At 47.5% G+C, this 20,349-nt stretch overlaps 2 protein-coding genes across 3 annotated transcripts in view; both read right to left on the bottom strand.

Annotated features, from left to right (window-relative positions):
- LOC147096970 (uncharacterized) overlaps window positions 1–20,349 on the bottom strand; it is a 1,290,222-nt gene that overhangs the window by 1,022,626 nt on the left and 247,247 nt on the right. The gene's annotated exons all lie outside the window — the stretch shown is intronic.
- csad (cysteine sulfinic acid decarboxylase) overlaps window positions 1–20,349 on the bottom strand; it is a 114,318-nt gene that overhangs the window by 35,028 nt on the left and 58,941 nt on the right. The window contains exons 8-11 of the mRNA XM_085972669.1: window positions 17,442–17,496; window positions 16,404–16,520; window positions 12,982–13,046; window positions 4,972–5,053 (exon numbers count right to left, since the gene is read on the bottom strand). Of these exons, the coding sequence (XP_085828795.1) occupies window positions 4,972–5,053; window positions 12,982–13,046; window positions 16,404–16,520; window positions 17,442–17,496 (319 nt within the window). The remainder of the gene's footprint in view (window positions 1–4,971; window positions 5,054–12,981; window positions 13,047–16,403; window positions 16,521–17,441; window positions 17,497–20,349) is intronic.

The following is a 20,349-nucleotide window of genomic DNA, read 5'->3' as shown; positions in this document are numbered from 1 at the left end:
CAGACGGAAGGAGAGAAGTAAAAAGAAATCGAAGTGTGACGTCACCAGAAAGCAGGTAAGTGATTGGTTGGTGAGTATTTCTCTCTTTTTAAACTTAAACTCTATGGTTTATAGTTTCTAAGGTGTGATATTCATCATCTAGAATCGGGGCAGAGGGTATTTAAAAATAATAAATTTAATTAATTACATAGAATGGGAGAGCAGGTGATGTGTTGCTGCTGCAATATGTGGGAGCTGGTGGACACCATTGATGCTCACGGTGATCACATTTGCAGTAAGTGTTGGCTGCTCGAGGAATTCCGGCTCCGTGTTGAAGAGCTGGAGTCCGAGCTTCAAACACTGAGACACATCAGGGAGGGGGAGAGTTACCTGGACTCTGTGTATCAGGAGGTAGTCACACCAATTAGATTAATTAATTCAGATGTAGTCCGTAGTCAGGGACAGGAGGGTGTGACTATGAGTGAGGCAGGTACGGGGATCCAGGAGGTAGTGTTGGAGGAGCCGCAGCCCTTGCTCTTGTCCAACAGGTTCGAGGCTCTTACTCCCTGTGAGGACAGGAGCAGGGACTGCAGAGAGGATGAGCAACCTGGCCACAGCACCGTGGAACGGGGGGCCATTCAAGTGGGGGAAGTAAAAAGAAATGTTGTAGTGGTAGGGGATAGTATCATAAGGGGGATAGATAGGGTTCTTTGCAGCCGAGAGCGAGAGTCCCGAAGGTTGTGTTGCCTGCCCGGTGCCAGGGTTAAGGACGTCTCCTCTGGGCTGGAGAGAAACTGGGAGTGGGAGGAGGAGGATCCAGTTGTCGTGGTCCATGTTGGTATCAACGACATAGATAGGACAAGGAAAGAGGTTCTGCTGAGGGAGTATGAGCAGCTAGGGGCCAAATTAAAAAGCAGAACCACAAGGGTAATAATCTCTGGATTACTACCTGAGCCACGAGCAAATTTGGCTAGGGTAAATAAAATCAGAGAGTTAAATGCGTGGCTCAAAGACTGGTGTGGGAGAAATGGGTTTTGCTTCTTGGGACACTGGCACCAGTACTGGGACAGGAGAGAGCTGTTCCGTTGGGACGGACTTCACTTGGCCAGTGCTGGGACTAGAATCCTGGCAAATCAAATAACTAGGTCTGTAGAGAGGGCTTTAAACTAATTAGTGGGAGGGGAGGTTTCAAGAGAGCAAAAAATAAAAATGTCAGCGGAGAAGGCAATAGAGCAAAGTAGCAGTGGGGAAATTAAAAACCAGAGCGTGTCAGGAAGGGACAGAATATATAAAGATAAAGTAGTAAAGAGGGTAAAAGCAGGAACAAATTGTCACAAAACATATTTAAAAGTTCTTTATCTGAATGCACGCAGCATTCATAACAAAATAGACGAGTTGACGGTACAAATGGGTATAATCTGGTGGCCATTACAGAAACATGGCTGTGAGGTGACCATGACTGGGAACTAAACATCCAGGGGTATTTGACTATTAGGAAGGACAGACAGGAAGGAAAGGGAGGTGGGTGGCTATGTTAATAAAGGATGGAATCACTGCAATAGTGAGAAATGATATTGGGTCAAAGGATCAGGATAGTGAAACAGTTTGGGTGGAGATAAGGAATAATAAGGGGAAAAAGTCACTAGTGGGCATAGTCTATAGACCTCCGAACAGTGGCAACTCTGTTGGTCAGAGTATAAATCAGGAAATAATTGGGGCTTGTAATAAGGGAACAGCTATAATCATGGGAGATTTTAACTTTCATATTGACTGGAGAAATCAAATTGGGCAGGGCAGCCTTGAGGAAGAGTTCATAGAGTGCATTAGGGACGGGTTCCTTGAGCAGTATGTTACTGAACCAACCAGGGGGCAGGCAATCTTAGATCTGGTCCTATGTAATGAGACAGGATTAATAAAAAATGTCCTAGTAAAGGATCCCCTTGGTATGAGTGACCATAACATGGTTGAATTCCAAATTCAGTTGGAGGGTGAGAGAGTTGGATCTCAAACCAGCGTACTAAGCTTAAATAAAGGAAACTATAAAGGTATGAGAGCAGAGTTGATTAAAGTGGACTGGGAAAATAGATTAAGGTGTAAGACGGTACAGGAGCAGTGGTGTACATTCAAGGAGATATTTCACAACTTTCAAGAAAAATATATTCCACTGAGGAAAAAGGGGCGTAAAAGAAAAGACAGCCATCCGTGGCTAAGTAAAGTAATAAAGGATAGTATCCGACTGAAAACAAGGGCATATAAAGTAGCCAAATCTAGTGGGAGGATAGAAGATTGGGAAGCATTTAAAAGTCAGCAAAGAATAACTAAAAGATTAATTAAGAAAGGGAAGATAGATTATGAAAGTAAACTAGCAAAAAATATAAAAACAGATAGCAAGAGTTTCTACAGTTATATAAAAAGAAAAAGGGTGGCTAAAGTGAATGTTGGTCCCTTAGAGGACGAGACCAGGAAATTAGTAGTGGGGAACATGGAGATGGCAAATACGCTGAACAAATATTTTGTATCAGTCTTTACAGTAGAGGACACTAAAAATATCCCAACACTGGACAAACAGGGGGCTATTTGGGGGGGGGGGGGGGGAGGGAGGAGCTAAACACAATTAAAATCACTAAGGAGATGATGCTCGGTAAGACAATGGAACTTAAAGGTGAATAAATCCCCTGGACCTGATGGCTTACATCCTAGGATCTTGCGAGAAGTAGCGGTAGGGATTGCGATGCATTGGTGGTAATTTTCCAAAACTCCCTGGATTCAGGAACGGTCCCAGCAGATTGGAAAACTGCTAATGTAACACCCTTATTTAAAAAGGGAGGTAGACAAAAGGCTGGAAACTGTAGACCAGTTAGCCTAACATCTGTGGTTGGTAAAATGTTGGAGTCCATTATTAAGGAAGCAGTAACAGGACATTTGGATAAGCATAATTTAATCAGATAGAGTCAGCATGGTTTTATGAAGGGGAAGTCATGTTTGACAAATTTGCTCGACTTCTTTGAGGATAAAGGGGAACCAGTGGATGTGGTGTATTTGGACTTCCAAAAGGCATTTGACAAGGTGCCACACAAAAGATTACTGCACAAGATAAAAAAATCACAGGATTGGGGGTAATATACTGGCATGGGTGGAAGATTGGCTATCTAACAGAAAAGAGTTGGGATAAATGGTTCATTCTCGGGTTGGCAATCAGTAACTAGTGGTGTTCTGCAGGGGTCAGTGCTGGGACCCCAACTCTTTACAATCTATACTAACGATTTGGAGGAGGGGACCAAGTGCAACGTATCCAAGTTTGCCGACGATACAAAGATGGGAGGGAAAGCAGTGAGTGAGGATGACATAAATAACCTGCAAAAGGACAGACAGGCTAAGTGAGTGGGCAGAAATTTGGCAGATGGAATATAATGTTGGAAAGTGTGAGGTTATGCACTTTGGCAGAAAAAAAAATCAAAGAGCAAGTTATTATCTAAATGGAGAGAAACTGCAAAGTGCTACAGTACAAAGGGATCTGGGGGTCCTGGTGCATGAAACACAAAAAGTTAGTATGCAGGTACAGTAGGTGATCAGGAAGGCCAATGGAATCTTGGCTTTTATTGCAAGGGGGATGGAGTATAAAAGCAGGGAAGTCTTGCTGCAGTTATACAGGGTATTGGTGAGGCCACACCTGGAATACTGCGTACAGTTTTGGTTTCCATATTTAAGAAAAGATATACTTGCTCTCGAGGCAGTTCAGAGAAGGTTCACTCGGTTGATTCCGGAGATGAGGGGGTTGACTTATGAGGAAAGGTTGAGTAGGTTGGGACTCTACTCATTTGAATTCAGAAGAATGAGAGGCGATCTTATCGAAACATATAAGATTGTGAGGGGGCTTGATCGGGTGGATGCGGGGAGGATGTTTCCACTGATGGGCGAGACTAGAACTAGGGGGCATAATCTTAGAATAAGGGGCTGCCCTTTCAAAACTGAGATGAGGAGAAACTTCTTCACTCAGAGGGTAGTAAATCTATGGAATTTGCTACCCCAGAGAGCTGTGGAAGCTGCAACATTAAATAAATTTAAAACGGAGATAGACAGTTTCCTAGCAGATAAGGGAATTAGGGGTTACGGGGAGAGGGCAGGGAAGTGGACCTGAGTCTAGGTTCGGATCAGCCATGATCCTATTGAATGGCGGAGCAGGCCCGAGGGGCCGTATGGCCTACTCCATGTTCTTATGTTCTAACCCGTGCTGTATCTGACCTGGGAGTGTTTGATGGGACAGTGTAGAGGGAGCTTTACTCTGTATCTAACTCGTGCTGTACCTACTGCGTACTGTGGGAGCACAGCAAGATTGAATGTCACTGCCCATCACTGTGGTCTCGGTTTAGGCTGACACTGGATTGCAGTAATCACAATGGAGGACAAATAATCACAATGGAGGACAAACCTTTAAGCAAGAGAGGAAGTCTGACCTGGTGCCAGGAATAAGTGCTCATTTAGCCCCAACGGTCTGTTTTTGGTACACGTGCCCAAAATGACACAAAAGCTGACCCAAATGGCCTTGCACCCAAATAGCTCAGTGGGTAAATGCCCAGCCCGGTGTGGTACTGAACCACAGTGGCAGATTCGATGTCCAAACTGTGCCGAGGTAGCTGATTTCAACTCGGATGGCAGTAGGGAATGCCGCACTTGTCTTCAGCACATCTGGGTAGAGGCAAGGGAGAGGGGGAGAAATAGACAACAAAGGTTGCTGCGACTGATCACTGTCCAGTGACTTTTGTTGGAAAGCACCTGACTATGAATGCCTGAAGAGCGAGCTCAACAGCACGACCTCCCCTGCTCATGTCCTCCCAACACTCAGTCTGGGGTCAAACATCAAGAATGGCCACATGGGCAAAGTATCAGAGGACAGCCAACGCCCACGCAGCCAGATCCCAGCAGAACCTTTGGGAGTGGGGAAGTTAGGGAGCAAACCCTTCGTGCCTGGGTAATGTCAGGATTTCTACTCACGGTGTTGTCTTTGAGCAGGAAGGCGGAACACTGCAGCCCTGCCAGCAGCATTTTGTGCGGGTTCCAAGCAACCGAATCAGCCCTAAGAAAAAAAAGAGATTAGCATCAACACGCCTAGGTCCTCAGCTTTCAACTTGCAGTTGTCCCATTAAAACAGGAAATGCACTGAAGAGTGGTCAATGTTTGAAGGGGGAAGGTTCATGCTTTGGGTGGGATCACTCCCCAATCCTGATGAAAGGTTCCACCCAAACATTCACCTCATGTTGCTTCCAGATACCGACGGACCTGCTGTGGATTTTCAGTTTTTATTTCAGAATCCCACCATTCACAGGATTTTTTTTTTTTTTAAATCTCTAAGTGCTTCCTCCCTCGCCTTGGATTTCCCACAACGTACCATTCTTGGCTAAGGCAGCAGTGGGCGGCCTAGGGCGGGCCTCTCTGACTGGGAAAGTACCACTCTGTACCAGCAACGACCAGAGCACAAACTGGAGCCAGATGGCAGCCAATATTTGCTCAGAACCTCTAGCCAAGATTGGCAGATACCAGGGAGGGGTGGAATCAAGGAATGATTGAGGTGTATAAAATGATGAGGGGCCTAGATAGATTGGATAGGAAGGACCTATTTCCCTTAGCAGAGGGGTCGATAACCAGGGGCATAGATTTAAAGTAATTTGTAAGAGGTTTAGAGGGAATTTAAGGAGAATTTTCTTCACCCAGAGGGTGGTGGGGGTCTGGAACTCACTGCCTGAAAGGGTGGTAGAGGCAGAAACCCTCATCACATTTAAAAAGTACTTGGATATGCACTTGAAGTGCCGTAACCTACAAGGATAGTGGTTAGCACTGTTGCCTCACAGCGCCAGGGACCCGGGTTCGAATCCGGCCTCGGGTGACTGTCTGTGTGGAGTTTGCACATTCTCCCCGTGTTTGCGTGGGTTTCCTCCAGGTGCTCCGGTTTCCTCCCACAGTCCAAAGATGTGCGGGTTAGGATGATTGGCTATGATAAATTGACCCTTAGTGTTAGGGGGATTAAAAACGTGGGGTTACGGGGATCGGGTGGGATATGTGTCGGTGCAGGCTCGATGGGCCGAAATGGCCTCTATCTGCACTGTGGGGTTTCTGTGAAAGTGGGATTAGGGTGAAGAGCTCTTTGTCGGCCAGCACGGACACGATGGGCCGAATGGCCTCATTCCGTGCTGTAACTTTCTATGATTCTCTGCGTGGTGCAGCTGGTCAGTGCCATTTAAAAAAGATACACGAGTCAAATCCTCACTCAAGTTGACTCATTTTTTAAACATTTTTTTTTTTTTTTTTTAAAAAGGAAACATTACACAAGTGTTATGTCCATTTTTAAATTGCCAGTGTGGACAATTAAAACATTTAATTCTCCGATCTCCCCATTTCCCCCCACCCATAACCCTCCCATACACAACAAAAAAAATCAGTAACCATTTGGCTTTAGCTGCATCCCCTGTGTTCGATTTATATTCCCCACCACCCTCCTCAACAACTTGCATTTATACAGCGCCCTCAATGTAGAAAAACATCCCACGGCACTTCAGAGACACAATAAAAAAATAAAGAGGACGCAGAGCCATTCGAGCTATTGGTAGGGCGACCAAAAGCTTGGTCAAACAGGGGAGTTTAAATGAGGAGAGGGAGGCGGAGAGGTTTAGGGAGGGATTCCACGGACGCCAATGCATGCAAGGCCAGAATTAGAGGGATGCTGGCGGACTGTAGGAGGTTAGAGCGATAAGGAGGGGGGCGAGGCCATGGAGGGGATTGAAACACAACAAATGAGAATTTTAAAATCGACCAGGAGCCAATGTAGGTCAGCAAGTGCATGGTTGCAGGGGAGAGCAGGACGATGCAGGATAGCATACAGGCAGAGTTTTCGATGAGGTGAAGCTTATGGAGGGTGGAGAACGAGAGGCCAGTCAAGAGAACATTGGAATAAGTTAACTCGGTTTCTCTCTCCACAGATGTCGCCTGACCTGGCGAGCGTTCCCAGCATTTTCTGCTTTTATTTCAGTTTCCAGCATCCGCAGTATTTTACTTTTGAGTGTTGGAATCGTCGAGTCTGGAGGTTGCCAAAGCTTGGATGAGGGGTTTCAGCAGCAGATGGGCAGAGACGGGCGATATTACGGAGGTGGAAATAGGCGGTCTTGGCGATGGAGAGGATATGGGGTCGGAAGCTCAGCTCAGGGTCAAATAGCAGAGACTCAGACCACTATCTTTCAAACATTCTTGGACATGGAAGTTGTGCCACAGGTCTGGAGGGTTGTCAATGTAACATCTCTGTTCAAAAAGGGAGAGGGGGTTAAACCAGGTAACTATAGACCAGTCAGCCTAACATTGGTAGCGGATAAGCTTCTAGAGGACTGAATATAAATGGGATAAAATTAAACACTTAGAAAGACATGGGTTAATTAAAGACAGTCAGCATAGCTTTGTAAAAGGGGAGTGGTGTCTGCGAAATTTAACAGTCCTTGAGAAAGTAGCAGATTGTATTGATAAAGGACATGCAGTGGATGTTGTGTGTATGGATTTTCAAAAGGTGTTTGATAAGATGCCACATAGGATAAAATTAAAGCACCGGGTATTATAGGGAGTGAGGCAGCATGGATAGGAAGTTGGTTATAGGACAGAGAAAAGAGAGAGTACTGGTTAATGAATGTTTTACTGGACTGGAGGGATGTAAACAATGGTGTCCACCAGGGGTCAGTGTTGGGACTATTATGCCTCTCAATATACATAAGACTTGCATTTCTATAGCGCCATTCACTACATCCCGAAGGAAACACGGCAGCCAAATTGCGCACAGCAAGCTCCCACAAGCAGCAATGAGATAAATTACGACAATCTGTTTTAGTGATGTTGAGGGATAACTATTGGTCAGGACAACGGGCGGACTCCCCTGTTCACAGAATCACAGAATCACAGAAACCCCACAGTGCAGATAGAGGCCATTTCGGCCCATCGAGCCTGCACCGACACATATCCCACCCGATCCCCATAACCCCTACACCAACACATATCCCCACCCTATCCCCGTAACCCCACGTATTTAATCCCCCTAAATCTAAGGGTCAATTTATCATAGCCAATCAACCTAACCTGCACATCTTTGGACTGTGGGAGGAAACCGGAGCACCCGGAGGAAACCCACGCAAACACGGGGAGAATGTGCAAACTCCACACAGACAGTCGCCCGAGGCCGGATTCGAACCCGGGTCCCTGGCGCTGTGAGGCAACAGTGCTAACCACTATGCCACCGTGCTGTTCTTCGAATTCTGCCAAGCAATCCACACAGAGGGCAGACTGAGCCTCTGTTTAATATCTCAACGAAAGTCGGGGCCTCCAACAGTGCAGCACTCCCTCAGTACTGCACTGGAGTGTCAGTCTCTGGAGTGGGGCTTGAACCCACAGCCTTCTGACTCAGAGGCTCGAGTGTTATCCACTGAGCCACGGCTGACACGACAAATGATCTGGCCAGAAGTGCCGAGTGGATGATCCATATCAGCCTACTCCCGTGGTCCCCACCATCAGAAGCCAGTCTTCAGACAATTCGATTCACTCCATGTGATATCAAGAAACGGCTGAGCGCACTGGATACAGCAAAGGCTGTGGGCCCCGACAACATCCCAGCTATCGTGCTGAAGACTTGTGCTCCAGAACTAGCCACGCCTCTAACCAAGCTGTTCCAGTACAGCTACAACACTGGCATCGACCCGACAATGTGGAAAACTGCCCAGGTATGTCCTGTCCACAAAAAGCAGGACAAATCCAATCCGGCCAATCACCGCCCCATCAGTCTACTCTCAATCATCAGCAGAGTGATGGAAGGTGTCATCGACAGTGCTATCAAGCGGCACTTACTCACCAATAACCTGCTCACTGATGCCCAGTTTGGGTTCCGCCAAGACCACTCAGCTCCCGACCTCATTACAGCCTTGGTCCAAACATGGACAAAGGAGCTGAATTCCAGAGGTGAGGTGAGAGTGACTGCCCTTGACATCAAGGCAGCATTTGACAGAGTGTGGCATCAAGAAGGCCTAGTAAAACTGAAGTCAAGAGGAATCGGGGGGGAAACTCTCCACTGCCGAAGGAAGATGGTTGTACTTGTTGGGGGTCAATCATCTCAGCCCCAGGACATCACTGCAGGAGTTCCTCAGGGCAGTGTCCTAGGCCCAACCATCTTCAGCTGCGTCATCAATGACCTTCCCTCCACCGTAAGGTCAGAAGTGAGGATGTTTGCTGATGACTGCAGTGTTCAGTTCCATTTGCAACTCCTCAGATAATGAAGCAGTCCATGCCCGCATGCAGCAAGAGCTGGACAACATCCAGGCTTTGGCTGATAAGTGGCAGGTAACATGCCTGCCACACAAATTCCAGACAATGACTATCTCCAACAAGAGTGTAACCACCTGTAGGATCACCATCACCACACAGACTGCAGCGGTTCAAGAAGGCAGCTCACCACCTTCAAGGGCAATTAGGGATGGGAAATAAATGCTGGCCTTGCCAGCAACACAGCCCCAACCAATCTGGAATATCGCAATTTTTTTTTTTTTTGCAGAGAACACAAAACTGGGAGTGTGGTTAACTATGAAGTGGACAGTCTGACTTCAAGAGGATTGTAGACTGGTTAGTAGATTGGGCAGATAGAGGTCATAAAATTTACTGTGGAGAAATGAGCTGCTGGATTGTGGGTAGAAGAATGAGAGGACACATGCATTAAATGGGAAAACTTTAAAAAGGAGTAGAGAGGGGTTCAGAAAGACAAATCGTTAAGTGGAAGGAGTAGTTGGATAATGCTGTGAAAAGCCTAGGTTTTCTAAAATGGGGGAAAAGAGTTCAAAAACAAAAGCAGTAATGCCAAATTTATACAATCATAGAATATTGTGTCCAGTTTCAGTGCCTTGCTTTAGGAAGGATGTCACGGCCATGGAGAGGGTGCAGAAGATTACTCCAGAGCTCTTTTTATTAGAACAGAGAAAAGCAAGAGAAGATTTGATAGACGGCCAAAATTAAAAGGGGTTTTAATAAGGCAACTCAGAAAACCGGTTGGCAAATTGCTAACCAGAGGACATAAATTTAAGATCATCACCAAAGGAATGAAGGGAGAGGCTAGTGTTAAGTATGTGTATTGTATTGAACAATTAACACAAAGACTTAAACGTATAACTCAAACAGGTCTTTACTGGTTGGAGGTAGGGACTATACATAGGTCTTTACTTCATGCCCACAGGCGGGAACTGAGGGGAGATCAGTACCCACAGTACTATTTATACCCCTATGGCCAGGAGTGGTACTGCGTATCACTACGCCCAACAAGTAGTGCAGTCCTGTCCATAGGTTCAAAGTAGCACACATATTACATACACAACAGCTAGGAGAATTTATTTACCTAGAACGTTGTTAGGACGTGGATTACCAGACCAGTAAACAGTGGGGGGGGGGCAGGGGGAGCAGAATTTAAACACGCTTTTAGAAGGGAAGGGAATGAACAATTTTTTTTTTTTTTTTTTTAAATAAAAAAAAGAGAATGGCAAATGGATATTGGGACCAAGGGGAGAGCTCTTTCAGAGAGCCAGCACAGGTACGATGGTCCATAGAAACATAGAAGATAGGAGCAGGAGTAGGCCATTCGGCCGCTCGAGCCCGCTCCGCCATTCAATGAGATCATGGCTGATCATCCAAATTCAGTACCCTGTCCCTGCTTTCTCCCCATATCCCTTGATCCCTTTAGCCTTACGAAATATATCCAACTCCTTCTTTGAATATATTTAATGAACTGGCCTCCACTGCCTTCTATGGTAGAGAATTCCACAGGTTCACCACTCTCTGGGTGAAGAAATTCCTCCTCATCTGTCCTAAATGGCTTACCCCTTATCCTCAGACAGTGACCCCTGGTTCTGGACTCCCCGGCCATCAGAAACATCCTTCCTGCATCTAGTCTGTCTAGTCCTGTTAGAATTTTATACGTTTCAATGAGATCTCCTCTCATTCTTCTAAACTCCAGCAAATATAAGCCCAAACGACCCAATCTCTCCTCATAAGACAGTCCTGCCATCCCAGGAATCAGTCTGGTGAACCTTCGCTGCACTCCCTCCATGGCAAGTATATCCTTTCTTAGGTAAGGAGACCAAAACTGCACACAGTACTCCAGGTGTGGTCTCACCAAGGCCCTGTACAACTGTAGTAAGACATCCTTGCTCCTGGACTCAAATCCTCTTGCAATGAAGGCCAACATACCATTTGCCTTCCTAACTGCTTGCTGCACCTGTGTGTTTGCTTTCAGTGACTGGTGTACAAGGACACCCAGGTCCCTTTGTACATCAGCATTTCCCAATCTATCACCATTTAAATAATACTCTGTCTTTCTGTTTTTCCTACCAAAGTGGATAACTTCACATTTATCCATGTTATACTGCATCTGCCATGTATTTGCCCACTCACTCAACTTGTCTAAATCATCTTGAAGCCTCTTTGCATCCTCCTCACAACTCACAATCCCACCTAGTTTCGTGTCGTCAGCAAACTTGGAAATATTACATTTGGTTCCCTCATCCAAATCATTGACACATAGTGAATAACTGGGGCCCAAGCACTACCCCACTAATCACCGCCTGCCACCACGAAAAAGACCCATTTATTCCTACTCTCTGTTTCCTGTCTGTTAACCAATTTTCATTCAATCCCAATCCCATGTGCTTTAATTTTTCACACGAACGTCTTATGTGGGACCTTATCTCCGAATGACTTCCTTCTGCACTTGAATGTGGGCCTGACCAGAGCTGGACCCGGCGCGCGAGGTGGGCCTGACCAGAGCTGGACCCGGCGCGCGAGGTGGGCCTGACCAGAGCTGGACCCGGCACGCGAGGTGGGCCTGACCAGAGCTGGACCCGGCGCGCGAGGTGGGCCTGACCAGAGCTGGACCCGGCGCGCGAGGTGGGCCTGACCAGAGCTGGACCCGGCGCGCGAGGTGGGCCTGACCAGAGCTGGACCCGGCGCGCGAGGTGGGCCTGACCAGAGCTGGACCCGGCACGCGAGGTGGGCCTGACCAGAGCTGGACCCGGCGCGCGAGGTGGGCCTGACCAGAGCTGGACCCGGCGCGCGAGGTGGGCCTGACCAGAGCTGGACCCGGCGCGCGAGGTGGGCCTGACCAGAGCTGGACCCGGCGCGCGAGGTGGGCCTGACCAGAGCTCCGTACAGTTTGATCATTACTTCCTCTGACTTGTATTCTATTGTTCCTGCTGTATTTCAACATCCGAATGCCTTTTTTGATTGCTGCTCTGAATTGGTTGGACATGTTGAGTTTACTGAGGCTCCAAGGTTTTTTTCAGATTCATCCTTCACTATCTCCACACCATTCATGGAGTACATGTGTTGCCCATTGTTCCTTCTTATGTACAATACTTTACACTTGTCTGCATTAAATTTCATCTGTGAATAATCCCAACCAGTGCTTTCTGCATTTAATTTCAAACCCAGGCAATTCCACAAGCACAGTGATGGAATGCTCAAAAAAGCCACAATACATTCAAACTCAAAAATAGCAGCCGCAAGCAGTCTCGAGGAATAGAAACACCACATAAAACAGAGTCAGGCATGCCCTAGAAAGTTCCACTGTGGAAAATTACAAGTTTTTAGAAGCTGCAGTTTAGTGGTTTATATACACAAGCTGTCTGGAGATAAACACAAATGAACACCATGACTCTCAAATCATCAGCTCATCAGAAAACTTTGCCTTAAATTTGTGTACAACAAACAGTGGGAGAAAGCAACATCTGATTGATTGGTTCTTACAGGCATCAGACCTGCCATCAACCAATCCTAGAGGAAAAACAAGCACTTCTTCTGAAGAGGAGAGACACACGACAAAAAGAAAACCTTGAATTAAGATACCAGCACCTCAATGGGTGTATCTTTTAACAAATGCTCCCTTTCGGGCAGAGCTAAACAATGCACACGGCATCCTACAGATTGCAGAATTGCAGTAATTCTCACCTCTCAATCCCAGTCAGCAGGTGTCGGTGTTTCCTGGAGATTAGGGCACTTCCACCCCAGGCTGCCTGATAGAGTAAAGAGAGGAGAGTGAGAACCAGCAAAGGCAGGAGCACAATGTTCAACAGCATTCACACCCTGCAGCAGGAACCAGACAGCTGGGCAGGAGACAAGCCCAACACACAGCCTCCAGGGTGACCTTTGACACGGTCAAGTTGTTGCACATACTCTGCTTACGTAGACGATGCGAGTCACCAACTAGCACCAGCCATTTCCATCCAATATTCTACTGTGGAGAGGTGTTTACCCTGGGGACTGCAGTGGTTTATTCCAACAGCGCAAATTAATAAATAGCACTTTGGTACTGTTCTGTGAAAGTGTGTCTGCTTTTAGTTTCTCCCAGGCCATTGGCAGCATCACACGCCTCCTCCATCGGTGTGGAAAGGGGGGGGGGGGGGGGGGGGGGGGGGGGAAGAAAGGACGAGATGAAGTAGGGTGGGAGGAGGATGGTGTGGAGCATAAACGCCAGCATGGACCAGTTGGGTCGAATGGCCTGTTTCTGTGCTGTACACTCTACGGAAAAAAAGATGGAGAGCTGCCCCCAGGCCTTGCACCCTCTCATCAGAGGGCAGGTGGAGAGCTGCTTCCAGTCTCCCCAGTGTTACATCCCCCCTCCAGCTGGGGGAAAGGGGGTGGCAGAGGGAGCACGGACTGCACTGAGTTAGCTAGATCAGTGGATAGTTATTCGGAGAAGGAATCCTGGCTAATTGTTCTTTAAAGTACGAGACTTTTAAGCAGAACATACTATTACTGGGTCCTTGAACGTGTTGTTGTCTCAGATCCGTGCCCATCTCTCCCACAACTCCATGTTTGAACCTCTCCAATCAGGTGTCCGCCCCTGCCACAGCACTGAAATGGCCCTAATCAAAGTCACAAATGACATCCTCTGTTTTCGTGGCATGCTATCCCTCTTCATCTTTCTCAAGCTCTGCGCAACCTTTGGCATGGTTGATCATACCACCCCTGTCCAACGTCTCTCCTTCAATAGCTTCTCTTCCCATCCCCGCACCATTACCTCTGGAGTCCCCCAGGATCTATCCTTGGCCTCCTCCCATTTCTCCTCTACATGCTGCTCCTCGGCGACATCATCCACAGACGTCTCGTGCTTAAATCCATTCATGGCCTCTCTCCTCCCCATCTCTAACCCTGAACTCCCATCTCCATTCCTGCGCTTCCGGCTTCTTGTGAATCCTCTGTCCTTCACCTCACCATTAATGGCTGTGCCTTTAGCTACCTAGGTCCCAGGCTCCGAAATTCCCTTCCTAAACCCCTCCACATCCCTCTCCTCCTTGAAACCCACTTCAGTGACCGTCACTCCTCGAGTATCTCCTCCTTTGGCCTGATCAAGCTGTGAAGCACCTTGGGATGCTTTACTACATTTAAGGCACTGTAAAAATGCAATTAGTTTTTACTTTAGTGCCTGTATGCTTGGGTGCATTCCCAGCTCTCCTCCATCTGCATTGGGTATGAGATGCAGAGGAAGATGTTACATTCCAGATTGGTTGGGGCTGCAGTTCTTTTCTAATTCTCCAGCAAGGACTCCACACCTTCGGAAGGGAGAAAGCTGGGCGAATTGGAAGACTCATTTAATAGAGGTGTGAAATATTAACCAGAAGTGCTGCCATATTTTGGTCCATATACACCTCCCTAGAGAGGAGAAGGAAATAGTCCGATACATACCCAACACAAACACACTTCCGGTCCCCCTCTGAAACCCAGACATGCACTACGGGCTTGATTTTGTCAATGGGGAGCTTTTGGAGACGGGACTCCCACTTTTTGGGTTGTAGTCCCGCCTCCATCGACTTGTGGCCAACCCATGCTATTTTCCCTTGATTGACCTCGTTAAGCCCACCCAGCGGGGTCAGCAGGCCAATTAAGGGACACCTGGTTACTGGTGACATCAGCGATTGACATTTCATCTGTCAAGAGCTTTTGACAGATGAAAAATCAGCGTTTAAACACCGACAATCTGTCTTCTAACTTGAGTCCTTCTACTCGGACTCAGTTAGAGAGCTCTCCAGACCAGAAAGCAGAGGCTGCAGCTTTTGACAGTTCAGTGGCCATTCTGCTTTCTGTGCCGGTGAGCTGAGGGACTCCCGAGAACTGAAGGAAGGAGTAAAGGTAAGTAAAACTTATTAGAACACTTTACACTTACCTCTGCACACATGCACCCATCACTCACCTGCACAACGGACATCTCGACCCCTCCAGACCGATGGTCTGCCTCGCTAACTTGGCGTGGTTCGGAGCCGTCGGACAGCCCACACTTCAGGGCTAAAAATAGGGATTAGGCAAAAAGCTGCCTGTTAACAGGCAGTTAATTGGCACTAATCCCCTTCCCGCCTCGGGCAGGCGGCTCCCAGCACAGGTCAGGTACCCACCTCCTGGGACATTGGCATGGAGGCGGGTTGGGGGCGGGATGGGTTCGTGCCCCCCGATTCTGCAATTTTCCCACCACTCCCGCCGCCTCGGGGCTTGGAAAATCGAGCCCTACCTGTCTGCACACTGGCCACATAATTCTACACATGTAATTCCATTAAGAATAGGAACTCAGGCAGCCCAGTTACAAAGCGATGAGCCACAGAAATGTATATTCGAACTATCCTCCCTGTTCCAGTGGGACCTGATCTTTGGTAGGGCGAGACTTCCGCCCACCTTTTGTCTGGTCCATTTGCTGGAGTCAAAGTCATGAATATACAGAGGGCTGGTGCCAAGCTTCGAGTGGGGTTGTGGGGGGGGCGTAAAAGGAAGGGGAATTACTGCAGCACTCTCACACAGCAGGGGCTGACCGACAGTGCCAGCAAGATCTTGGGGGAGGAAAAAAAAAATGTATAAAAATTAGCAAAGCTTTTAAGATTGCATTAGGAAAAGCACCAATCAATTGTTCTTGGATTAGGCAAACCAGCCAATTAAGTTTTAATATCCACCACACCCCTAACTACCATGTCCCATAACAACGCTGGATACCAGGGATGAATGGGCACTGCTTGTGCCCAACGTTGCTCAGGCGCAAAATAATCATATTACATCATTCTGGCAGCTGCCTCATCAGAATATGCCCACCCATATTTGGGCAGAAGTATTATATGCCCATCACTTCTGGCTGAAAGATCCACAAGCAGCATTTGTTGGCGGGGAACATCTCCCCATCGATTTCCCCCCGCCCCCCTCGCCCCCGCTCACCCAGTTTACACTGTGTAACCAGCCAGGAGAATTGGTCCAAGAGCCTTGATGAAATCTCATTAGTCACACAAGGTACAGTACTGTTCACAATCTGCTCAAACACCAGCAACCATCCACAGGTTAAAGCGATTCAGACACCAGCTGCAAGCACCAGACCCTGCCTTGATCATTCTACTTACATCAACGTGAAGCCAGATGCCATGCTTTTGGCAGATATCCGCAATTTCAGGCAGGGGGTCAAATGCTCCGAAGACCGTTGTTCCCGATGTCGCATTCACCAGGAATGGAACTGCTCCCTGAAACCAGAATAGGGTTTAAGAACCAACACGACACACGCTGCACCCCTTTTATATTACAGTCCGCCTTCGAGTAGAGGTGGCTTGCTAAACTGGTGGGGCCCCAGCTACTGTCGTGTGCCCCACTTACACTGCTGGGTGGATTCCACAGCACCATCAACAGAGAAACAACTGCGCACGTGCAATCCTCCTCACGCACAGGAGCTTAAGTCGTGATTCGGTGTCGGGAGAGGGTCCCTACGGACCAGCGATGCAAACCTCACTCAGCACTCAACAAGCTCCCAGAACTTGCACCACTCGACATCAGGAAGCTGGGTTGTAAACAAGGGAATAAAATACCTCTGAAAAGGGACTTGGTAAATCCAGTCAAGGTAATGTGCAATGACATGACATGGTTACATCTGAGGCTGCAATCCACGGTCTCATTGACATCACTGGAAAGCATGTCATTACACGGAGGGAACTGGGGAGAGGACACCGCTACTTGAAATCAGCCAGCAGCAACCTGTGAACTGTACACCTTCCTGGGGTCTTCCCGCCGTCGCACAGTGAAGCAGAGCACCTATTCCCCCCCAGTGCTGATCTCAGTCAAAACAGTCACAGGGTCGCTCCCAGTAGCCTCAATGCTCCTGGGTTGGAGGAAGGAAATCGACCAGGCATGGGTGCCAGGTTCAGCTGCAATTACTCCCTACCCGTGGTCAAAGAGCCCGTCAATAAAAACTGGAGATTCACACAGGGAGAACAACCAATTGGGCGAGATAATGGAGGCCGTGTGGTGCCTGTGGAACCCATTGGATAGCAAGAATTGCTGACGCCAGGCAAGAGGGGGGGGGGAAGAGAGGGGGAAAGAGGGGGAAAGAGATCAGAAAACCCACACAGACCAGCATCACCAATTTCCAATTTACTGTAAATGGGATTTACCTTGGACTTTGCTGCTGAAATTTGCTCTTCTAGTTCTTTTGGAATCATCCTCCCCCTGTTCAATGGGAAAAAAGTTATTTCAAGCATAGTACAGGCCATCCCAGTAATAGGGAAACACCTTACAGGAAAATAGGTAGAAGAGATTAATGAAATTAAAATATAAACAGAGATTATAAAAACCCAGTCAACAAACCTTACTTTCTGTGTCACCATTTTTGGTCACTTTTGTGTTAACATTGATCATTGAAAGTACCAGTGTAAACATTCCATACTGTGCCATTTCCTTATATAAATGGTTGTTGGAGGCGTCAGCCGGGGCTCAGTGGGCAACACTCTTGCTTCAGAAGATTTTGGGTTCAAATCCCACGCCAGAGACTTGAGCACATAATCCAGGCTGACACTCCAGTGCAGTACTGAGGGAGTGCTGTACTGTCGGAGGTGCCGTCTTTCGGATGAGGCGTTAAACCGAGGCCCCGTCTGCTCTCAGGTGGGCGGAGAAGATCCCACGGGCACTATTTTGAAAAGAAGCAGGGAATTTCTCCCCGGTGTCCTGGCCAATATTTATCCCTCAATCAACACAACAAAAACAGATGATCTGGTCATTATCACGTTGCTGTTTGTGGGAGCTTGCTGTGCGCAAACTGGTGCTGTGTTTCCTACAGTGACTACACTTCAAAAGTACTTCATTGGCTGTAAAGCGCATTGGGACGTCCTGAGGGCATGAAAGGCACTATAGAAATGCAAGTCTTTCTTGAAAAACAAATCAAAATCAATCAAAATGCTTCTCAAAAAAAATTTAGTCAGTCATCTTTTTCTCTATCAACTGAAATTTCTCATGTCCAAAATCAGGGTTTAAACAAAAGATGAAAATAATTCAAAACATTCTGGGGGAGAAATTTGGTATCGTCCCGTTTGGGGCGCAATTATCGGCCGGGCGCAAAGATTAGCACCCGGCGCTAATTATTGCCTCCGACTGCAAACTTGGCTTCTATCGCCCCTGGAGGTGATTGGAGCGTTAAAATCAGGAGCTACACACCTCTCAAGGCACTAACGCCGAGGAGCGAGGCGCTACCTCAGAGCGCTGGCGAAGCTCATGTGATGTCAGTCAGCAATGGAACACAGACACACTGGCGCCGGCCAGTTCTTAAAGGGGAGGGTCGACCTTGCTCTCCATCCACACCCTGCTCATTGCAGCCTTGAATCTCGGCCTGGAGAGACCTGTACATCAAATTGTTATGTATTGTGTGTTCTCCTCCCACCTGTGGTGGCGCTGTCACAGGAGATAAATGGTTGGGTGTTCTCGGTTAAGTTTAGCTCTCTGTTCGGAACTTTCCAGAACTTCCTTTCCTTCCAATAAAGGACTTCATGTTTGAATCTCTGAATTCTGAGTCCTAAATTGTGTCTAGGTAGAAAGGTACCGACACAACAAAGTGGCAACGAGGAGCGGATGAATCTGCATACGTTACGGGTGCAGTGAGTAAACAGAAATTTTAATTTGAAACGTGAGATGGCTACTATATTAGGAAACATCGGTGATTTTGATGAAAATGTGGAGCAATGGAGCGCTTATACGGAACGTTTTGCCTATTTTGTATTGGCGAATGCGGTGGCAAATGAAAAGGTCGTGCCTACCTTTTTGAGTGTAATCGGGCCGAAGACATTCAATTTACTTCGCAGCCTTGTGCAGCCAGATAAGCCAGGAACTAAAACATAAGCAACTAGTGGAAATTCTTGGAGCACATTTTTCACCAAAACCTCTGTGAAATCGAAATCTCTCAGCAATAACCAAACGGAATCAAGAGGAGGAGGAATCAGTGACGATGTTTATTGCTGCTTTAAAAAGGTTGTCAGAACACTGCCAGTTCAAGGAGGTGCTGAAGGACACCATTAGAGACAGACTTGTGTGTGGTCTGCAAAATGCAGCCGCACAGAAGCGCCTTCTTACTGAGGACAACCTTACTCTTGAAAAGGCCATTGAAGTTAGTGTCTCCATGGAGATGGCGGAAAAGGAGGCTCACCAGTTGAGTTCAACACGGAGAGTTCACAAGGTGTCGTCTGAGCCTAAAGGTGCGCGGAACGGCACATGTTACCGTTGTGGGAAAACGGGCCATCACGCTAATGACTGCTGGTGTACGGAGCTGGAATGCCGAAACTGTGGCAAAAAGGGTCACATTGAACGCGCCTGTAGAGGTAAAAAAAGAACAGACAGAGCTGGGAAGCATGGAAGCAAAATGTCTGTATTTGGACAAGAGAGGAAAAAGAGTGTTCATTCAGTGCAGTATGATGGAACAAGCAAAACAGAGGGGAGCGACACCTCTGAGGAGGAAGAGGTGGACATACTGACGGTTGCAGGTGGTTCAAATGGCTACTGGGTGTCACCACTGGTGGAGGGACAATCAGTGCGGATGGAGGTGGACACAAGCGCGGCTGTGTCCCTTGTTTCAGACACTGTCTACAACAAAATGCTAAAGCATCTTACCCTTCAGCCAACAAACATTGTGCTAAAGACGTATACCGGCGAACCTGTGGCCATGAGAGGCGCCATTGAGGTGACAGTTAAATTGAACTGACAGACTGCAAAACTGCCACTATATGTGGTAAAGGGAAATTACCCATCGCTACTGGGACGTGCGTGGCTAGAGAAAAATCACGCTGGACTGGCCTGCAGTCCGCATGATGTCAAAAGGGGAGTCAGGTCTGACTGCAGTGTTAAACAAACATGCAGAACTCTTCAATGGGGAACTTGGGAGCATGAAAAAGATCAGCATGAGACTGGACATTAAACCCGACAGCAAGCCAAAGTTTCACAAAGCCCGACCTGTACCCTATGCAATTAGGCCAAAAGTTGAGGCTAACTTGGAGGCCTTAGTCGAGAATGGAGTCCTGGAGCCTGTGAGCGTGAGCAAAT

The sequence above is a fragment of the Somniosus microcephalus genome, chromosome 33 (assembly GCF_052327205.1).
Source record: "Somniosus microcephalus isolate GS21.2 chromosome 33, FLI_Smic_1.0, whole genome shotgun sequence".
In the NCBI taxonomy this organism is placed as follows: Eukaryota; Metazoa; Chordata; class Chondrichthyes; order Squaliformes; family Somniosidae; genus Somniosus; species Somniosus microcephalus.
The sequence above is the reverse complement of the archived record's forward strand: the minus strand, read 5'-3'. Positions and strand labels throughout refer to the sequence as shown.